This window comes from Ptychodera flava, unplaced genomic scaffold, assembly GCF_041260155.1.
Source record: "Ptychodera flava strain L36383 unplaced genomic scaffold, AS_Pfla_20210202 Scaffold_31__1_contigs__length_3010019_pilon, whole genome shotgun sequence".
Taxonomy (NCBI): domain Eukaryota; kingdom Metazoa; phylum Hemichordata; class Enteropneusta; family Ptychoderidae; genus Ptychodera; species Ptychodera flava.
Window position 1 is genome coordinate 2,530,769 of NW_027248353.1, and position 23,065 is coordinate 2,553,833.

Here is a 23,065-nt window from a genome sequence, read left to right on the forward strand (position 1 = left end):
AGATGGTAAATGAGAGAGTTTGCATGTAAGCCCATATGTCGTACCCAAGAGGATGCATGATAATATTATAGTTTACTCAGGTAAATCTGCTTACTAGCTAACGGGTCAATCAAAATCAAAGTGTTGGATATGAACCATGGTATGATGTCATATGCGCTGATGTGCGTATTTAAAATTCCAGTTGACAGGCAACGAGCCTGTAATTGGGAACGGCAGTTTTATGGTTCACATGTCTAGATCACGTGATTTATATTAAAGAATACCTGCTTGCCAATTCAATTTTGAAGGAAAACTTTCTTCTCGAAAGTCACACAGTCAAACCATTGGGTTCCAAATTCCCCGGTTCCAGGGGTCAGTGTTGTCGTGCATGTAAACAATATTTTCATCTGTCACATGCGTTTATTGATGGTTTACATCATGTAAGATCGTAGATCTCCTGGCAAACTTTGGCCATTTGTTGTCAATGCGAAGTCTGAGTAGCTCAAGAAATTTTAAGACACTAAAGATTGATTTTAAAAAATAGAAAATTGGGAGATTTATCTGTAGAGCGGCGCTGCATAAACATGCCTGTCAGCAGTCTTCGATGGACTTTCTCTATCACTTTGAAACTTTACAAGAGACTTGTCAGTTTTACTTTTGTTTTTAGCGAATGGTTTAATTAACCCACGTTAATTGCAAATTATGACAACTCCAAGAGAGTGCATGTATTTTGAACAGTGAAGATTACAAACTTATAAATGATTTAAGTCAAAAGTTTAATGATCTTAAGTAATATCACACCCGATTACCATAGTGGTACCTTCCAGAGTGCAAACATACTCCACACTGACTGGTAACAGCACACATTTATAATGGTGGGGCCATAATAAAATTCTAGCCTACAAGAGTTTCATAAACACATTGCTGATACCATGCTGTGTAGTGCCAGAGGTTTCACGCGTTGAATAGGATGTCAGAGGCTTCATAAATTAATCTTGTACAGGTCTCATTTCCACAACTGCCTCAAAGGTTAGTAATAACTTCGTGGGCTATCATCAGTATATCGCGATCATTTCAATGATGGAGCTGCCTGTCAGCAAGCAAATTATTATGGAAATAGAATTGAGATGACCGAACTGGTGCAGTGATTATAGAAAACATCTACCTAACATTGTGTGCAACTTATGCAGCTACAATGCGATATAAGACACATGTCTGTGTTACCATTGACGCCTGGTAAGAATCGTTAATCATTACCTCAGTTCGACGTAGTGGTTGACATGCATACTTAAGGTAATATGCACCTCGAAAGTGAAAGACTCAAACTTTCGCTCTAACTTTCCTCAAGGAATCTTTCAATCATTCTCTTTCAAAATCAAGAATAAAAATAGGGGGTCACCGTGCAAATTTTGGTACTAGAGAAAGAAATAACCCAAGATTTACCGATATTAGAAATTCGAAATGGCCGCCATCCCTGTGTTAACTCTATGGCGAAAAATAAAAATTTTCGAATTTCAAAAAACTAAGCTGGTGAAAAGTTTTCTTTCACCAAGAGGTTTCAAATGAACCCCCACATGTGGTATATCAGAAGAGAACTGTAAAAGTTTGAGAGTCCGAATGTCTGTCCCTGAGGTGCGTTCTACCTTAATGAAGTATGGCGTCCTGTTAGTAATATCCCAATGCCAATTCGGGCCTAAAACGCTTTGAAATCTTGCTCGATAATCATGGAATGAATACTAAATTTTGTTTAGAAAATCACACATATCCTAGGAATTCAAATCACTAGATTTCAACGGTGCGAATTTTTTAGAGTTTGAGTGAACCCATGACCTCGTAAACGTTTTGAATGTTACAGTATTGAACACTCAGCCTTTGTGTACACAATTGTGACACACATCAACCCTTTGAAGTGTTTTCGTTCACTGCATTTCAATACGTTTGTAAGACAAGACGTCTGGTTTTATCTACCGGTACCTGGATATCCAACCTCCTTATTTAGGATATAAGTGAGGATAAGACTAACAACATTTCAACAGTCAGCAATCAGATTGGTGAAAGGCTAAGGAACAGGTAAATCTTATACTTCCCATTTTTGACTTGGCTGTATATAGGCCTAAAGTATCCATAACTGGCCTATAATATTTAAAATAGATGTTGCAGTGGCTTGATTGAGTACTTGAAAATATGATCCCACCTGGAACAGATTCTGTATGCAGAGTATTACGTGTATGCTATTATATGTTACAAGACGTGGGTGTGAATTAACAGCAGAAAAAGCATGTGGCTTTAAATACAAAGAGAGCAGCTGTTGGCAATAGTGGACGCCATTTTGTTTGAAAGTTGTGGAACACGTCCGTGACCCAACAGAGTGTGACATGTCAAGTTGCCAAACATATGTCGAAAATATTTAGCAACTTAATTGTGGAAAACGTCATTAAAATGCCCTTAAATAACATGGAATTCGTCCGTTACAATGAATCACTGGTAATAGTATGGTCGCAAAATAGGAACTTTGTTTACGCAAAAGGTCATGTAAGGGTGAGACCTTTAAGGATTTCATGTATCACACTGTCTCAGCTAATGCAGGGTTTCTCAGCCCAGGCTGTAGTACATGAGCCATGCTCCGAAGTTTACAAGACTGGGTGATTTAGTCTAGTGTGTGAGCTGTGGAAATGAACTCTGCCCTTGAATAGAGTGTCACCGACTTCCAGAAAGTCCGGTTTCCTGTCATGAGTTGGCCATATTTATTCGTATTGAAACATGGACAGACTATAGTTTTCAATACCGGTTCAGTAGGTGTCGAACCGATAATGTCCCAGCACAGAAGAGAGCTTTAATTTGTAAACATATATTAATGAATCAATATCAACGTGGCTTATTCTTTGCTCACGGATCGTCTGATACATAGGTTAGCCCCAGAAGTTATGTTAAGTTAATCCCTATAATATTATCGGAAAACTGAATGAATAGTGTGAATTTAACGGATTCTCCACCAAGTTCAGTTTCCCTCGCATGGAAGTTTCGCAAATGCAATAACTGATTGCATGACTAATATAGTTAGTGGCCTTAGTCAAATGTATTGCCAGTTGAACAATATCTTAACTTCTATTTTGACGACTTATTCATTGAACATTACCAGGCCTAATGTCCACTCTACTCTACAAGAAATACTATAATTTTTCATTTCTAAAATTAAACTGTATAACCCAAGTATGACAAGGTCTCTCCTGGAGGAGAACTTTTTCCCCAAAACACCAATTATTTAAATTTGCACTAAGTATGCCTGCAACACCCAAAACAATGAACGTGCATATGTATGGCACAGTGTAGAATCCTTGTACCTAGTTTGTAAGGAATAGAGTGTCTGAGATGTCGGCATGGACGAACAGACGGAAGCTCGTAGCTTAATCCATGGATACCCTCGGCCTTCGAGGACTTAAAAGTTTCCACTAACAGTTGATCCAGTGGGTACTATGCAGTTGACGATGACTAGTTCATAAACATCACAGTATATCAAGAATATTTATAAAATATTTTCATGAAAAGCTCAAAAATCTAAATGAATGAAAACAAATAGAACTAGTGAAAATATGAAAAGTGATGGTTAATGCAAATGCACATTGTACCAATCGCAACGTTCATTCATTACTGTCATTGACCATCACTAGGATTACATAGGGTAGACATACCATTGACGTGATTCATGAAGTTAAGCCAAGCTTGAATACTACGATTTTATGCTTGTGTGGAACCAACTCATCTTGCAAAGTTATCGGATGTTTTGGTGCTGCGACAGTTTGTTTTAAACTATTTCCATTCGCCCATGTGTGATAGTTTGAAAAGCAAGAAACTTCCGTTTCATTATCGTGAAAGAGCGAAGCCAATTGGCCGCGCATACTCAGCACACCATGGTGTGCCATCCGCCTAGTACATTTATTTCATTCGACGTTGCCATTAAGTACACATTGGAACTGTTACATTTCGACGATGAACTTGAATGTAATGAGATTGTGTAGGCTTCAGATTTGTGTTTATGTATCGACACCTGTGTGCGGTGTATTGAGAGTGTCCCAGTTAAACAGGAAACAGACTGAATGTCATAAAATACTAGTAGAAAGCTAAAATTCGAAACATGATCTGACATTTTTTCACGAGATTGTATTTCCTGAGATTGCCGCGGAGATTGTTGGTTGTACACTTCAGTTGTAGAATCTTGCCCGGCTTTTCACAAAGACTCGTTCACAAACCTGTCCAGGGGTGAGTATTTGTTTGAGGGCTCCCTCGGTGACCTAAATGCTATGAATCAATGAAATGTGAGGTGCAGCGCTGGTATGAAGTAAACAAGTTTTATCACGTAGCTTATATCCCACGGAATGGACTCAATTGACGGCCACACACCGGTACATTCAATTTCGACACACAGGCAATAACAGGCCAACAAGTATACTGACTGCTTGCTCTGAAATATTGGAAGTTTTGACGCAAGAGTGTTTGATTGTAGGGGCAATAAGTAAAATCGCAATAATGAATATGATATGCCTTACACTTTATCGCTTGCTATGGATGATTCCAAATCAGACATTCCTTGGTAATGTGGTTTCAACTGATTCCTTTAAACAATCTTCACACTTCCGAAGTTGTCGTTCATTATTATCGAACCGTAAATTTATAGCAAGGCTAACTTTGTGTTGTTTTATAAATCGAAATATGGAAAATTTGAATTTTGGAAATGAATGATCGTACAGATTACAGTTATAAATGTGGGCTTTATGTTGACTTCCCGTTTTAACAAATAATGAACGGAACAACCTGGAAGATGGTAAATGACAGAATTTGCACGTAAGCCCATGTGCCGTACCCTAGGGGACGCATGATAAGATAGTTAGGCCTAAATCCGATAAATCTGATTTTGCAACCAATCGGCCAATTAGGTGTTAAATATGAACCATCAAGTAAAAAACGTGGTACTTGCAAAGACCAGTGTATGCTTGTATACCTGTTTGAAAATTTTGAAGGCAAACTGTTTTCCGTTGTTCTGTTCACTGTTTGTCAAAATTCACCGACTGAAACCAATGTGTTGCATAATTATTGAAGGTTACACTTCCCCATCCTTTCAATTGATGCTAATTTGCATTTAATGGTCAGCGTAGGCATACATGCAGTCACAGCTCTCTTTGATCCATCACACATATTTGATCGTTCATACCTTACAAGTTCGTAGATCTCCATGCAGATTTCGACCATTTCGACCATCAATGCTACCGTAAATTCGTATCTGTTAAACTCTGAGTAACCCAAATATTTTAAGGCACCCCTCATTGATTCCAACTATTGCCATTGAGAGAAAAGTCAATAATTCGGCTGTGCATGAACATGTCTGTTAGCTACCTTTGATGGACATACTCCATGACTTTGTAACTTCGCAGGTGACTTACGGGTACAATTTTGTTTCTAGCTATGTAAGTACTTCACATATGGTTTGTGTTAAATCGTGTTAATTGCAAATCATCAAAACGCTATGAAAATTAACGTACCTTGTACAAACTATGATCGAAAAATTTAACTTAGGCATCGCATCTTCAAAAACATCGCACCCCATTTCCAAAGTGGTACATTCCCGAAGGTAAACATATTCTGAATTGCCTAGTTATTCCACTCTTAGGGAAGGACGATAATGCAATTCTACGTTAAAAGGGTATAAACAATGCTGAACACATAGCGTTTGTTTACACAGTTGTTATACACATCTACCTGTCGAGGTATTTTCGTTGACTGCGTCTGTGCGTTTTCAATACAAGACGTCTAGTTCATCGGTTAGAGCCTGGATATCAGACTCCTTATTCAATATACAAGTGTGGACAATACTCATAGCGTTTCAACAGAATGTAATCAGATTCGTGAAAGGCTAAGGAACAGGTGAATCTCATGATTTCTCATTGTTGATGGGGTCATATTTGACGAATTCCTAGCTCACCTGAAACATTTAAGGTAGATGTTGCAGTTGCTTGATTAAATACCTGTGGATTTTGTTTAAACCTTGAACAGGTTTTCGATGCAAACCATCACCTGTATGGTATTGGGCCCATGTGTTACAAGACGTGAATGTGAAAAAAAAGAGCACAGCAACCGGATGTCGCAGCTGCAGTTGATGGTGAATGCCAGCTAGTTTAAATATTGTTGTTCGCTTCATAACTTTAGCTTATCGAAGGGGGCGGGAGTTCTGGACTTTCGCTCCAACAGTGTCGGGGTTTTATCGAAGGGGACGGGAGTTCTGGACTTTCGCTCCAACAGTGTCGGGGGTTTTCTGTTGTCATTGTCCATCTAGATGTAATACATCACGTTGTCAAAATAACCAGCAGTAGTTGAAACTAGATCTTATCATAATGATTCAATATCAATATCAGCTTATTCTTTGGCCTTAGATCGTGCGACATATAGCCCAAAATTATAATACGTACCCCTATGTTACACCATGAGAGTTTAAATTTAACTGATTCTCCAATAAGTTCACTCACTCCTTCATGATTTTTCCCATTGCAATAAATGATGAAAATTACTAATGCAGGCAAATCGTTCATATCCAGTGGCCTGCATGAATAAAATGCATTGTTCACAATATCTAAAACTTCTGTTTTGACAACATATTCATTGAATACTATTGCTATTCGCATCTAGAGAAGCTAGAAAATGCAAACATTTGCTAAGTACAGTTAAGATGTAGCATACCGCGAATTTATAACGTTGTTGTGCAATGGTTTCCAGTGTAGTTGTCGTTCCTTGGATCAAGTAACAATCACACGGTACGTTTTCAACCACATTTGTAAACAAGTAGAGGCTTTGTGTGTTGGTTGTTTATCAGCGCATAAAACAGGCAAAAACAACAGTAATTTTTCGTTTGATTAATATGCGAATAAAATGGGCTAATTCAGCGTTTGTTTTCCTACCGCTCATGGTAAATTTGTAAATGAACTTAAACAACATCAAATTTCATACTTTGCCTTCGATCTTGATATGATGCCAGCGACATTTGGGCAACGTGTTCAATATTCTGTTGCATTCCGCGGCATTCGTAACACACAATTGTCCCATGGAATTTTAATGTGAACTAATATTAATTTTACACCATATGGATGCTTGCAACACACTACAACATGCTTAATTGACTAGTCGAAAAACAAAATCTAACATGCAAACATGCGTGCAATGCTATCTTGTTCAACGTGTGTAATAGGCTTGGTTTAACATCAGGAGATCACGATAGGAGGCAACAACTGATACTGATACCTAACTTTTATTTATGAGAAGATTCATTCCTTGTGTAGTGGACTTTTCAAGCGAATGTTATAAGGGAATGTTGATAGAGAAACATTTTTATATTTCCGAAAAGGCCTCATTTGCCTTTAGAGACTATCCAAAGTCATGTCAAAATAGTATTTGATATTATCAGATATGAAGCGTTTGTTTGAAGTAAAGTGATAGTGGCGTTTGATCATTGTACGTTTGCTAACCGGAGGTAAATGTGATCCACAGCTCCCCTTAAACTTAATGCGATTTGACTTTGCTGATATTTCGCAGAAAGATGTGATCCCTTCTCACCTTAAAGCTTCGAGCTTCCATACGCCCGTGCGGTCTATACTAAGATCCTATATTTAGGGGCCCAAGTCTGGGGGCTGGGCCCTATTGTTTTTGTAGGCGATCAAGATTCTTCTTCTTCCTCTTCATTTTCTTCTTCCGTAACTTTTTTTGCTCACCTAGAACTCAAAACACGCTTGACGTAAACTTCTCAAACTTGCAGGGTTAATAGGTACCTATGAGTAGTCGTGCCTTGACCCTATAAATTTCGATTGGTCACATGACCTGGCGTCCATATTGGATTTTCAAAAAACCTTAAATTGGCTCCTCCTGATGACCTTGGGATCTGGTCGATTTGAAATTTGGTTTATAGCAAGCATGACCTTAGGTCTTGGAAATTTGTTAATAAAATCGAGTGCGGTCGTGTGTACATGGCCGCCATCTTTAAAATCTCCTTCTCCAGAACCAACGCACCGATTGACCTGATATTTTGAGTACTTTTAACTTTGCGAGAGGCATATGAATCGATTACATGGTTTGGCCGCCATATTGGATTTTGCAAAAATCCTAATTTTATCTTTAAAAATATTCTTCTCCGGAACCAACTCACCATTTACTTTAACATTTCACTTGTGTCATCCTTAGTTTAAATACTTAGAAGTTTGCAAAAATCATTTCTATCGTGCGTGGTTTGGCGGCCATATTTGTTTTGCGAAAAACCTAAGATTGCCAACGAATGATATTCAAAAATCTTCTTGTCAAGAACCATCGCACAATTTAAACTGAAATTTTGCTCATATTGTCATTAGTGTAATTACTTTGAAGTTTGCGAAATACATATGGATCGGTCAACTTGTTTGGATTTCAAAAAAGAACCTTTAGTAATCTCTCACTGTCACCAACATTACAAATATCTTTATTTAAATTAGAGATAAATTAGAATTTAAGTTTGTAAACTTAGTCTATGTTACCAAGACGACCGTTAAAACCAATAACCAAAGGCAATTGCTTAATTAATTGTTCACAGATAGTAAAGTACTGCACTGTATACATTATTGCAAAGTGTGTTACAATAAAACTTGACCTGGCAGCAAGATAACCTTTCCAACTGTTGTTTCACACCTGGAGCTATCAGTAAAATGTAGTGCTGCAATTATCTGTTTAATTTACCTCGACATAATATCATGACGGAAGGAAATGGTACACTTTCTTTCAGAATCAAAGCATAATTTTGTTCTTATTGCTTAGAAGAAACTGTCGAGAAACTGTAACCTTTTAAGACATTTAATCAGTATGAGCTGATTTGGATTGGTTCAGTGTCACAGTGGTGTAATTGAGGTAAAAGGCGTTTTACTGTGGGACTAGTGAGTGACTTCTTTGAAATTGTCTTGATTCTTTCGATTAGTGTCTTATTCACGATTCATGCGCTATGTTTTAAGTAATCGGGAACTTAAAACTATTTTTAATTTTGTTTACATTATTTGTGGGAGAAATGTAGTGTTTTTATCTGATTGGAATATTTAGCACGAGAGAATTGCTATGAGAATCGTCATTATAATAGTATGATGAAAATATGAAACTGAATCATTTTGTAATTCAGGAAAAATTATAGTTCTGGTCAGAAGTACCTTTTGAACTCGTACACTACTTTCATATCAGTTTCAACAAGTATCTTTCAATTGTTAACATATGAAACTTCTTAAAACTTTTTAGACAAGCATGAAATTTTGTAAGGTGTACACAAACATATCGCTAAAAGCTCATGCCTCAAGGAAATTTTGTGGCTAAGTAGGGTCAAATTTGTATGACAGGTTGTCAGATATCTACTGAGTTAGTACTGAGAATGACCATTATTTAGCGTTATCAATGCCATTAGTTTGACTTGACTCTATTTTCCCTTTTCGGTATTTATGTTGCAGAAATTCCTGCAGTGTACCCTGACCTAATTCATGGATAGGCCACTCCTTCAATAGCATGGCATCGCTACGTTTTAGCAATTAACTATTGTAGTTCATGTGTGCATACTATCGTTATGTATTTTATACCTAACTGATAGTCTTTATTTACTCTTTTTTGCTGTGTAGACGGTGGTTACTGGTCAAATTTACATTAAAACAAAACAGACTGAGTGGTAATCGTTGACACAGCGATGTCTTCGACAGAAAGTAGTTTTCGAGGTACAAGGTGAGTACGTCGATGCAGTCAATTGTTTCAACATCCAAATAAAAAAGGATTTACAACTTCTCTTCTTTGTTGCTCGTTTGTTGTTTCGCTGTTGTATCGCCTTTTACCGTTTTCTATAGCTTGATTTGTTCCGGTAACACATGATTGACGCCGCTGAAAACGCGTTTCTACGAGTATATGCAAAGTGAAGCGAAACCCTTTAACCTTCCAAACTTCTCCCCGTTAAGTTATCAGCTTTTCATTTAAAAGACGTTTATTTCATGGAAAAATTACATCAATGTTATTCAAATAGTACTGCATAGTGACACTATAACATTTCATTGTCTGCCATGTGTTTCATATTACAGTGACAAAGAACGTCCGGTTGCGTTGGTCGTCTGCTCGTACCTTGGCGTGCAAATCACTGGTGGAGTGGCCGCTGCTGTTCGACAACTGATATATTATTTGCACGCAATAGGGTTGACAATTTATTGCACTGCCTTCAAAGTAAATGATGAAGAGCAGAACGAATTTCGCAAACCTGGCATCAATCTCGTTTATCCAAACCCTCCGCGTTTATATCGTCAAGATAAGCAAGAAATTGCATGGCTTCATAATCATAAGACGTATTTTCCTGACATCAGCAAATTAGAGTCAGTTAAAATGATCTGCAGTTTTAGTATGGTGACATCAATACCAGCTTCCGCTATAAGAGAAGATGTCTTTCCTGACGCTTCATTTTACGTTGTAAACCCGTATAAACTTGACACTCCTTTGAGTATTCTTGGTTACGATGAATATCGATACAAAATTTGGAAAGAGTTTGCAATAGATAGTAGTAAGGACGCGAAAGCCGTATTTTCGATCGGTTCAGAAATATTTGACGACTTTGATGACTACTTTCAACGTGCTGACGAGGTTATAAATCACTTTTCTTTAATGCTTACACCCGATGACAATCTTTTCGACATTAAACGCTCCAGTAAAATTCCTACAAGTGGCAAGTTTCAGATTGTGATGTTCGTTGACGAAGTTGATATTGAAGCGTTATCGAGCGAATCTGTATTAGCACAAGTTATGAATCATGTGGCTGAATCTTTACATACGATTAAAAAAGAACCTCCAAAGTGGGTCATTGTTTCAATACCGAAAGGTCGCGAGGATGATTTAAAAAGTAAATTAAATCCTAATTCTCATCCCCATCTCAAAATTGAATGTAAGTCATTCGAAGTTTCCGAAGCCATAAACTTGCTACAGGAATCGCATTTACTTATTGTGCCTCCATCTTCCATCAACTCGGTTAAATTGTCACTCTCTGCAATTGCAATCGGAATCCCACTTCTGGTACCACAGTATTCGTCTAGTCAAAAGGCAATCGACGAGTATTTACCTGATTTAGATGCATGTGAAAGCGCTGTTGATATGAAAAGTAACCACACCGAGCTTTTGAGAAAAATAAACGGCGCTATTAATAATTATACCCGGTATACTGAGAAGGCTGCGGCATTGAGGAAAATGCTGAAGGTAAAGGCGAAGAAAGTATCAGACGATGTAAAAAACATGTTGATTACTTTCATAAATCAGCATGAAGATTTCAACCTTGCCAATACAGGGGAAGAAGAATCTGAGAGACCAGGTAGGCATCTTTTAAAGAACCGCGATGATCTTCATACTTGAGTAGCGACATCAAATTTTCTAATCACATTGGTGATGTCAACTTTATGATACACATTTTACACTGCCATTTCCCTGAACTATTTTAGAAAGTCATCCTAGTATTCTTTGTGCCCTAGGTACATTTACCTACTTCGAAGATGGTTTACAATATATTTCTACGTTTCCTTGCTACACGCCAGTTTGGCTTTCACTAGTCTAGAAACATTATCTAGATAAGGTTGCCTTAATTTCCATTGATAAACACAGCTTTTTTGCTCAACATGTCTACAGGTCAAATGTCTCCTGGAGATGATAAATCCAGATGCCATCCTAAACCTGACCAAGAAGAAACAGGGACAAAAACGCTCAAGCTGAAAAACGGTCAGTACACCTTGTATCTCTTGTGAAAATATTTTGAAAAAAACTTGCTTAACGTCTGTTGTATGAAAATGAATGTAAAATGAGCACGCAACTATTCTTAAATCGACAGTTCCCCAGTGTGTGTAGAACATGAAACATATACAGTGTTTTCTTGGCATTTACCTGAATGTAATCCCGTGTTCTTAAGACATGTGACTGAAACGAGTTCCGAAAGTTCTACTGTTCATTCTCATTCATTCTTGAACCGAAGGCAACATGTTATTGCTGAAGAGGAAAAATAAATGATGTCACTTTTACGGATTCTTTCCAAGACAGACTTCTAGCAATAGAGTCTATCATATTTATTTAATTGAAGATTTAGAGTATTGCCCAATGTGTCTTATTTTAGGTGATGGTTCACAGAAAGACAACCAGGGGACTTATTCAAGTACAAATAACGGCAGTGATGGTGATGGTACAGAAAACCATTCCAATCCTGATGACACAAATCGGCATCAAAATACACAAGGTAGATATCAATAGTAACTGTGATTTGGCGCTACTCCTAATCCACCACTGTATTTCAGGGTGTAAGTTCGTCTCCTAACTGTATCTCTTGATGTGCAAGGAATACAGCTCAAGACTTAGATAATGCCATTGTAAAAACTAACTTGGTCGAATCGCAAACGAAGAAATACTTGTTTCAGTCCGAAGTCAACTATTCAAGTACTTGTAATTCATTCTCCCCGAATCCATGATTATTGCTGTTACTATTTTTTGACACGGCAGTAGATTGATTAATTGGTTAAAATGTCAATTTATAGTTTGCCGGTAGTTTGGAAAGTAATCAAACTTGTACTATCGTTGTTACTACTAATTTATTTTAATATTCGATTTTGTTGGCTGTCTCTGCCGATGATGACATTTCTGTCAATACTGCTGTAAAGTGCAACTAGTTATTGTGCCGTCTATTGTATTAATTACATAAAAATATTCATTAATTTTTACAGGTCACATTAGTGTACGATTACGTGTCAATGGTGGTGTGCCCGAGAACGACAGACCAATGGCTGACATAGAGCATGATCTATTTAGACATGCAAGCACCCAGACAAATGCTGATGATTATATGAATAGAGTTACAGCGCTTCATCCAGACCTTACTGGAGAAGGCGTTAAAAAGGGGAGCCTGAACTTCATCATACGATGTGGTTCTTCAGATGCAGCGGACGCCTTGTGGAATGCCTACAGTAGAGGAAGGCTAGATAGAATGGCGGATGAAACATTTCTATCCATACCTATTCTAGATGATATCGGTGCCAGGATGTTGTCTTTGGAAACATTTGTAGATTATCAGGAATACTTACAGTGTAAGGAAGAGATCACACGTGGAGGTATGCGATGGTGATTTTCATTCATGTCTTGTAAATTTATAATTTTATGCACCTATGTTTTTCAATCAAAAGGTTGACTACCTGTGCCAAATACCAACTTTGCATTCGCAAGAAAAGTTTATTTAACACAAATATACAAATCAAAGAACTCAAAATCAAAGAAAAGACATTGTTGTAAGCATTGTCATGATATCTCCACGGATCACTCAAGACATTATTACAGATTCTCCACTACTTGCACATTCTCTTTGCTTAGATATCCCCCGTCAGGTATCTTCAAAAGGTGCTAAATCGCCGGAAGATTTGTGTGACGTTGAGCTGGTAAGCATAATGAATATGGAAGCTGAGAAGCAGACGAAAGAGCAAAACATCAGTATCCAATGGAAGCGGATCGAAGTGAAGACAAAGACCAAGGACAAGCTGCAATCGACAGTCTCCGGGGACAGTCAAACCTTCAGCGAAAGTGAGAAAGCCAGTGTGGATGAGTGGGTGACGCTGAAAAGAAGAACACAACAATCTTCTGACAAGTTGGTTCTCAAGGAAGATGGGGGAAAATTGAAACAACAAAAGAAGATGCTCATCTACGATTTGTTATCAATCAAAACTATCACGAAAAGAAAGGTTGAAGAACTCGAGGATGTGAGATTATCTCACGACCGGATAATGAGAGGTTAGTACACAGTCATGTTAGAATAAGGCGTACAGATCCTGAGTATCACACACATATTTTTAGTCCTGTGTTCAGTACGTAAGAGATTATCCATACTAGTAGCTATATCTCTTCGGTTCAAAGATCATATTTTGAACTCATTGAAAATTGTTGACCATAATGTTTCTCTAAGCGTCGTTCGTAGCCAAGTCAAAATCAATATGTCTTTATTTTGTTTTCTTGTTAAGAGCAACATTTATGTCGATTTTGGTGCATTGAAAATATCGTTTCTCCTCAATTCTGCTGGTTTCGTTTAGACCCCTGATGACCCATACTTACTTATCGATTTTCTCATGAACAAAAACACTCAGTCTGATCTCAAAACTACAAGAAAGTGTTCTACATGGTATTAATTTATACAGATTAATATTGCCTAAATTAATGTTGCCTAATGTTGCCTAAACTGTCATTACACCTGTTAAATGTAAACAAATCATACTGTTTTCAATAAAATGACTGCCATTTTTAAGTTTCACACTTGAATAGCAACTGAGTGTAACAGATTGATTTATTTACCCGATATTCAGTTATTGACGTGAAATAGTATTACCGCGGGCGCTAGAATCATTGCCAACTTCACAGTTCAAAAAGTTTTACTCAGCAAGTGGAAATCATGAAAGTTACATTAGTTTATAATGTTGGTAGAATGAATTGAAGGGACAGCTTAAGGGCAAATAAGGCGAGAGTGATACTTGGCCGCCTAGATCGTGATCCACGGTGCCTACCCCTTGGCTCAATCACTCGACTCACTGATACCCAAATGTGCTTGATTTGAAGATATTGTACTGAAGCCGATTAAAGAAAAAAGCCAGTACTAAAATTCAGAGAAGAAGGCATTTCAGGGAAGATGTTTAAAAAAAAATAATAAGGAAATATTGGCTAAAATACAACATAAATTTCAACAAAATTTGAACAAACCTGACTTAGGCCACCCCTTTCAACCAATCGGACAAACGGTTTTACGGACAATGATTTTCTGACCAAAGCACGTAAATTTGCTATGAATTCGGAGAAATGTTTTTAACAAAAAAGTTGGGACAACTACAAACAAAATCAAAATATGCAATTTCACTAAAATGTGAACAAACCTGACCTAGGTCACCCCTAGAAACGTGCATACAAAATTTCAAACCGATCTGAAAGCTATTTTAGAAAAGAAAATTAAAAACATCGATGCGAATTCTAACAATCTGCAACCACAGCAGCGAAAAAGGGGTTTCAGAGAAGAGCTTTCACTGAACGGGGGAACAATTTTCCCAAAAGATACCAAAATGCAAATCCTGCCACAATTTGAGCGATCCAGAAATAAGTCACCCTGAGCAATGAAATTAGCGGTTTCTGAGAAGAAGAGGAATATTGACGGCTAAAAAGGAAAAATCAGATGAGGACTGAAACTTGTCCTTTGTTTCAGCATACTTCATCAGCAGAGTAGTCCTTAATTATTTTGGTTCATATCTTCCCAGTTCATACCTTGTTATGATAGTAAAATTGAAATTTGAAAACAAGATTTTTAGTAGCTCATTAAACATACAACTTGTAAATCATGATATGCAACACATTTCAATTCATCAATGTTTTGTAAAGAGTAATATCTCAATCTCATTCCATCCAAACTTCGATTATGAGTACGATAATTTATGCAAATTAGAAATTTTCTGGCATGGCACTGCCATACCTTTTGAAATAAATTAGCTGCTGTGACATTGATTAAGTAAATGCACTGTAGAACACTACCCTGATTTTTGTAAAGTCCCCATTGCAAAAGAGTTCTGCATATAATATACATCATATGCCCATTACCGTATCAATATCTCCTCTGACGTAAGAACATAAATTATCAGCTCTTATATGGCCCGTTACATGTTATGATGTTATAAACACTTTTTTGTTGTTGTAATACATGTAATTTTCACACGGCAACTCAGTACCAAAACTAAACACAAATTTCCTAACTAAGTAAATCGATAATCTGAAGACGGTGATAGCTCTGCATTAGGGCGAGGCGTGGGGATCAGTGGTACTCAGGACATGTGCTGATATGTAATTTTATTAAAGATACAGAGACCATCTTTTGTGCCTCTATACCATCAACTTACAAACACATCCAATATGGTGGATGTGTTATTCATCCACCTAAACTATGAAAATAATCGCAATCATACCAATCCATAATCCAATAACACTAGGTCAAAATTTGTAAGACAATAGTTGTAAACATAGACACAAAACAGCACAGAACAGACAGTAAATAGATGGTACACAAACAAAGTCAAATTCATGAAAGAAAGATATATGGACCTCTGGCCATATATCAAACTCACAGCCACTGAATATCACAATATAAGCTATTGCAATAACTTTTCCCTCCATCATTAGTCTTGCAGCAGTGCAGGTTGTTTCTGTTCTAAATTTCAAGGCATTCTCAGGTACATGCAATAGGCATAAGCCTGTAATTACATGTCAACTTTGTGCTGAATATTTCATTCCCAATTCACATTTGTCATGTCTTGTAAAAGAACTCATCCCCACACAAAGAATAGGGAACATTGGCATGCATATGTGCACAGAAACAAGATTCTTCTGAGGGGAAAGTAAAAAAATGTCAGATTTGAAAAAATGCCAGGTGAAGCAGAGAAGAAAAATAGGGCTCTCTTCCAGTCCCAGTCAATCTTTCAGGTAATCCGCCCAAGGGCATGACATCATATGGTCCATCGTCAATTCATTTTACATTGAATATAACAATGGGATCAGAATTCAGCTGCTAGAATAATCACACACAGGGGAAATCTTTGCCAATCACCTCAACTGCTGCCCATTTATATGCACTGACAGTTAGCAAGACAACTGAGTGTAAAATCATGTATTGATTTTCAAGGCAGATTTGAACTAAAATCCTGCATTAGTGATCTACTTTATCCTCTTGTGCCATTTCCTTGTTTTCATTCTTCAAGTAAGAAATACCATCAACTTAGAAAACACAACAAATACGGTGGATGTCTTTCAAATGATACACCACAACTATATAACTTACTACCACTGAATATCAGTATATCCACAAGTTAAGCTTGCAAATATTTCCAAATCAAAGTGTGACTTGAGTGGACACCTTGGCATATCAGTATGCATTAGGGAGACAGTGCACTGACAAAGAAAATAAATCCAGCCAAACACTCAACGCAGTCACTATTAATTATATGAAGATCAAAGTATGTGCATAGAATCATCATGTTGGCTTGAGTAAGTTTGAGAAATGGCACAGGCCAAATGATGAAAAAAGTAAATCGGAGATTAATACGCAGGCGATGGTCAACCAAACTGAATACCAGGTTACACTTTTAACTTTTGTTTATATTGTATCATAGTATGTACAATGTACATAGCAAGATCCATCAACTTTGGTCAACTTTGGTACAAATGCATTTTTAACATGTTATACAAAAAAATTAAGAATTCTTAAGAAAAAAGGAGTCTTATCTATGCTTGTTCAAACAATTGCAGAAATTTCCATAAATTAAGTATTTGTTGATGAAGAGCTTAACATATTTTAAGTTTTTTTCTGGAGATATATACTTGTACAATTAGTTTGATCTATATCTATTTTTTAACAGAGTTGTTGTTGTTATGTCATAAGATGATTTACGACGAATTAAAACACTGGTTAAAAAGCATCACCAAAGTACCAACATTCAAAGAAATGTAAACACTTTCAACTGTGGTGAAAATTCATCCTCTTTTGTAGTTTGCATAATTAATTTAAATTAATTCCTTGTCAGTGGTCAACTGTTGTAACTACATTCACTTTTTCTGTCAAAAGCAGAGATATTGGCATTATTTTTCACAAAAAATGAAAGAAAAATGGTTTTCAAACATGTTGCCATGGTAACGATGGTCTAACAGATTACTTTCAGTAATTTTCTGTTATTGCCATGGTAACAGTTTAGGGTTAATGTCATGTTTTGTTTACAAAAAATAGCTTTTGTGAAGCTAGTCTGCTTTGATGACCTTTGACCTACATTTGTAATGGCAGGCATTGTTCCCAAAGGCACAATCAGAGAATTGTCAACGTATGGCAGTGGACGAGGAGAAGTCTGGAGGCCATGGGGATTGTCAATAAACCAGAATGGAGAAGTAGTTGTCAGTGACAGAGGACCTAATGACCAGCCTGGCAGTGTGAAGACAGTAACAGCAGACACTGCACAGATCATATCAACAATCACTTTTCATGGCTTGCCAAATATATTCACACCAATAGATGTGAAAATGTCTAAAAACAACTTATATTACATTGCCGACAAAGGTAACAATTGCATTCTAGTGTGCGATGCAAAGAGTAGATTGAAACAAATAATAGATATTGGTGAAGTGAGGTACCCTATGATATGTCTTGGTCCAGACAACACTGTTTTTGTAGCAGACTACAATGGCCGTGTGATAAAATACAGCAAGGCTGGTGAAATGATATCAAGTAAAGAACTCAGTAAACCCTGGTATCTGGCCATGAATAGCAAATATCAACTCATAGTGTCATGTCGAGGTGAACATTGTATCTATGTTTTGGACAGTAATCTCAACACATTGCACACATTTGGACATAAGCATTTAGTAGATCCACATGGAGTCAGTGTTGATGCAATTGAAGAAAATATTTATGTAGCAGATAAGAATAAAATAAAGATCTTTAGTGCACAGGGTGAATACCTGAGAGATGTAACTGTACATGGAACACCTCAGTTCATTGCATTGTTTGCAGACGGAAGAATAGTTTATGTCAGTGGCACTGTGCGTGTAATCTACACGTAAGAAATATGAGAAGACAGTTTATGCAAGTATTGCAGCAAATACAACTCTACAACAACACCATCCAAAGTGAAAATTCCTCTTTTTTCATCAAAACTTTCAATTTTACGTTATGGTGTAAAGAAAAGACTCAAGTGAAATTGAAGTCATTGGTTGAAATTTTGTATTCTTTAAAGAGTAATTTTTTGTACAACTGTCAAGAAATTGTATTCTGGTTTGTTGAAGAGCAATTGTAATGAATGCAAGAATACAAATATTCTCATTTTTTGAGAATTGTTGATATTTTCCCAACCATGTTTGCGTTAGAATTTTACGTCTTGATGTAATTGATTTGGGAAAGTGGAAATTTTAATGATCAGTTGAAATTTTATATTTGTTTACAACAATATGTTTGAAAATTGATGAAGGTATTATTTGTATTCAATGGTTTGACATGATTGCATTGCAAAATGTAAACAATATCATGGTTTTTCTTGGAAATACTTGACACTTTCCATGGCATGTTAGGGTTAGAATTTCACTTCAGAATGTAATGAAGCTGAGAAAGTGAAAATCAAAGCAATCGGTTGAAATTTTCATATTTTTTACAAGTTGTGTTTTGATAATTTTATACATGATTGCATTGACAGTTGTATTCATTGAAACCATTGATCAAAGCATCGCTGTCAAATCTTGTCATATTTGCTGCAAATCAATAGATACAATGTTCAAACTTTACCTGTAGGTCGGACGAGGTCCAAAGCACTTGTGATTTCTTGCATTCCACTACGATCACTCTAAAAAGGTCAGAATTTTTCGACTTTAACAGAAAACACGGTCAATTCAGTCTGCTACTAATCCAAGACACACTGTTCATGTTGTATACGTCCGCAGGATTCTACGTGTGTGACGACTGTGTTGTTGACGTAATCACCGTCCCTCCACCCACGGTGGAGGGACGGTGACGTAATCAATTAATCCGCTGAAACGGACAGCGTATTAGCAAGTTGGCTATGTTTTCGGAGCAATTACAGTGGTGTATACACAAGTTGGAGAGGAGATAAGGAATTGTCGATAATGTATAAAGCAGTCAGATGGTGTGGAGTCAAACTCTTTATTTGAAATATCACAGTCAAAATTAATAAAATGAAATAAGGTAAACCATCTCACAAAAAACACATCCCTCCCCACACTAGGGGACTGATTTCTTTCCGCTGTGGTTGTACTAGACTTTTTAACATGGGTCAAAGGTTTTGTGTGAACTTTTCATTGAGGTATTTTCAATTTTATATTCATTTTTAAAACCAGTTCTACATTTTCCTATAACAATGGCAGACTGATCAATTCAATTTCGTTATTACACCTCTTGATATTTAGTCAAAACGTTGTCTTCAGCAAACTAAATGTTTGGATTTTAGCAGATATTAATTGGCACAGTTCAATGTGGATTATATTTTACTGTACGATTTTCTTTAGAGTTTGTACTTTAAATGGGCTTTACTTCATGAATCACGATTTTTTACACTTTGTATGCGTTATTAAAATGACATATTTTCTATAAACATCATAAAGACTGTCGAGAACATGATTGACTTGTACACTAATTTTTACAAAAGTATTGCCTGTAAATTGTCAAAATTACTGTAGATTTATATCACAGCATGACATCTGTCAGCGGAATTACTCATGCTAGTAAAATGATAGATTGAATGTGTTGTACGCCTGTTTTATGTAAAAACATGAAGTGATAGAGAGATTTCGGTCAGACATTAATTACACTTTGGGCACGTTTTCTTCATTCAAACATTCTGTATCAGCAAAGTAGATATGTGAGGATCGAGATCCCACTTGACCTGAATTTGTAAATTTTGTATTGTCTACGGAGGAAGCCAAGAATTTTATTCATTTAAGTAGGAGTGAAAAGAAAGTCTCAACGACACTTACTTTCAAGAGTTGTATTTGAAACATACAGGTACCGTAGTAAAAGACTTTATTGGCATTAGTAAAACCAACCTTGATAAACATAAATAGAAACGGCAGACTGTTTCACAAATGTATACAGGAAACATGTAAACTGTTATGTGTCAGTATTTTCAGCAACATTGTTATCAGTAGTTTTTCAAACTTGTAAGTTTTCCTTTGACCGCAATGAGATGTAGAAAGTAACGAGGGCGTTGAACCTGTCCACAATGTATTGTTTTCACGTTATTACGGTATTTGTACTCCATAGTGTCAGTAGTATCACCGGATTAACTTTTACAATGTCAACAACGAACGCACCAGCGAGGGTATAACGGTGGATATCCATGCTTGTGAGTTCGTTGTTGACTTTGTGGGTGACTTTCTGGGTTCCATGCGTTTAGATGGCGGTTCTACTTCGATCGTAGCTTCATAATGTTTCTGATGATGTAACAAATATTTAAAACACTTTCCATTTGAACTGCATTTTCAAAAGGCTGCATTTTAAGATTTGCACGATTGGCAAAATTGGATTTTATATTTGAAGCAAACACCATCATATCTAGCATTGATGTGATTTTTTAAAAATTTAAGCGGGCATGAAAACTGCTTTTTAACTAAGATGTGTGAATATTTCATTGTAGAATTGATTAAAAACTTGACATTATTGAATGAGGTTTCAAATCTTTAATGAGAAATCTATAAACAGTGTATTAGTGACTTAACGTAAGCAAGCTTTCTCAATATGTCAGTTAATTTTATTTCTTTAAGATTGTGACTCATCTACTGTTTTCTTTTCACACACTTTACATTTGAAATATATGCATACAGAAGTACTTTTAGTTTTGTAACAATCATAATTTTGCGAAAATGATATCACATAAAAACTCTTACAGGTTTTGTTCAACTTCAAGGGATTATTTTGGAACAACTGCTTTTGAATCTTCACTATGAGTAATAAACTGCTTGAATTGCATTCCTGTCTCTGTGAATTCTTTACATCAGCAGCGTCCTGCTTACATGCATGGGAGGTATTGACATCAACAACACGCGAAACATTGTTATCAAAAATACATATTCGAAACAATAGCCGTTACATTTACGTATACTTGCCCATAAGGTATAAACACTCAGTCTCTAGCTCCATAAAGTTACAGCACAATACAGTAGAGTGAAATCAAAAGAGGAAGATATTTTGAAATGTCAAGTAAACCAAACTGTCTGGTAAATTCACCATCGACACGCGAAATGCTCAAAGTGACGATGCACCATAACAATCTGCAGAGCGCAAAGTGATTTTGAAAAACGATGAACGTTATCCAAGAACATTGAAAGAGTACATTAAACGTGTTTGTATTTTTGCGCAATGGGTTGGTGCTACGCTCACCGGTGGGGCCAGAGAAACACACGCACTAGCTATAGACAAAGGTTTCAAAGTTATCGTAACAGAGGGCGCACTCCTACTCACTGCATGCTGTCCGTCACCCTATCACTAATAGACAAAATCTACCTAAAACCCGTACCGTAAGTATCAACAAAATACACAAAAACTGGCGAGTGACAGAGAACGGAGATTTGTTCAGTACTGTAAAATTTGTAGACTGAAAATAAAAGTGCGCATGCCTAACGAAGTTCATTGCGTGTCTGAGGCAGGGCGTGTAGCTGTATTTCACTTTATATCGTGCATTGGCCATGCAGTCTGAAAAAAAACAGACAAACAAACAAGCAAAACAACAAACAAACAAAGAACTACTACTTTAGCGTTTTGTTCTATTGGGCGAAGTTCAAATCATAAGTTCCTTGGCGAAATTTCGTACTCTCACACTTGTTTGAAGCACGGCGGAGAGTTTCGTCAGACATGAGCGTGTGCAAATGTGGTTGCCATTTAGTAATAGCGAAAAAATTAACGAAAAGATTCTACCATGCATTTCGCATAAAAAATTTATTCCTTCCAGAGTGTTTCGGTCCTGTCATCTGAATATCTAATCACCATATTTTCAATTAAAGCTGCACTTTTCAATCCCAGGTTCTCGCTTTAGTGGAGTTCTCCTCCCAGTCAAACACCTGGCCACAGTTTTTGCGGCCGGAAAAATCTAAAAAGTGGCATTTTCTGGAACGTGTGCCCGCATGTTGCCTGTTCGATGTCCACATGAACGCCGCCATCATAGCTTCGCGCCCTTTTAAAGGGAGGTTCCGCCTTTAATATTTAGTTCCTCTCATTAAATTCCAGAAAATGTGGGTAAAAAATGTAGCTTGGCCGACGGTGTGTGACTCTGTCTGCCTCCAGGTCCCCAGCCAACTCCCCTCGCGTTTTTTGTCTCAAAATTTGATTTTGTCTGTAACGTATCACCAAGAGGATATGTTTAACGCTGGCGTTTACATGTTGCGTCAGAGCCGACTGGGAGACGAAAATATTGATAAACTGTGAACACGACTGTAACTAGTTCAGGATAATTGGATTTTCATATTTTTTCAAATTTCTCAAAAGTGTTAGGTG

General features: G+C 36.9%; 1 protein-coding gene across 2 annotated transcripts; it reads left to right on the forward strand.

Annotated features, from left to right (window-relative positions):
• Positions 1-1,849: 1,849 nt before the first annotated feature.
• On the forward strand, positions 1,850-21,349 carry LOC139127368 (uncharacterized). Of its 2 annotated transcripts, none has more exons than XM_070693284.1 (8): positions 1,850-2,049; positions 9,636-9,735; positions 10,083-11,350; positions 11,662-11,751; positions 12,140-12,259; positions 12,741-13,124; positions 13,381-13,794; positions 17,861-21,349. In XM_070693284.1, the coding sequence occupies exons 2-8, from the start codon at positions 9,701-9,703 to the stop codon at positions 18,631-18,633; spliced, it is 3,084 nt and encodes a 1,027-aa protein (XP_070549385.1). In that variant the 5' UTR covers positions 1,850-2,049; positions 9,636-9,700; the 3' UTR covers positions 18,634-21,349. The 2 variants fall into 2 exon arrangements, with proteins under 2 accessions (XP_070549385.1, XP_070549386.1); XM_070693285.1 differs by lacking the exon at positions 1,850-2,049 and adding an exon at positions 5,878-5,895.
• The last annotated feature ends 1,716 nt before the right edge of the window (positions 21,350-23,065 follow it).

Excerpts from the sequence above, each read along its gene's own strand:
- LOC139127368 (XM_070693284.1), top strand. The coding sequence starts at position 9,701 with ATGTCTTCGACAGAAAGTAGTTTTCGAGGTACAAG. Across the intron at positions 12,260-12,740 it reads TCGGCATCAAAATACACAAG|GTCACATTAGTGTACGATTA; the intron begins GTAGATATCAAT and ends TAATTTTTACAG. Across the intron at positions 13,125-13,380 it reads GGAAGAGATCACACGTGGAG|ATATCCCCCGTCAGGTATCT; the intron begins GTATGCGATGGT and ends CTCTTTGCTTAG.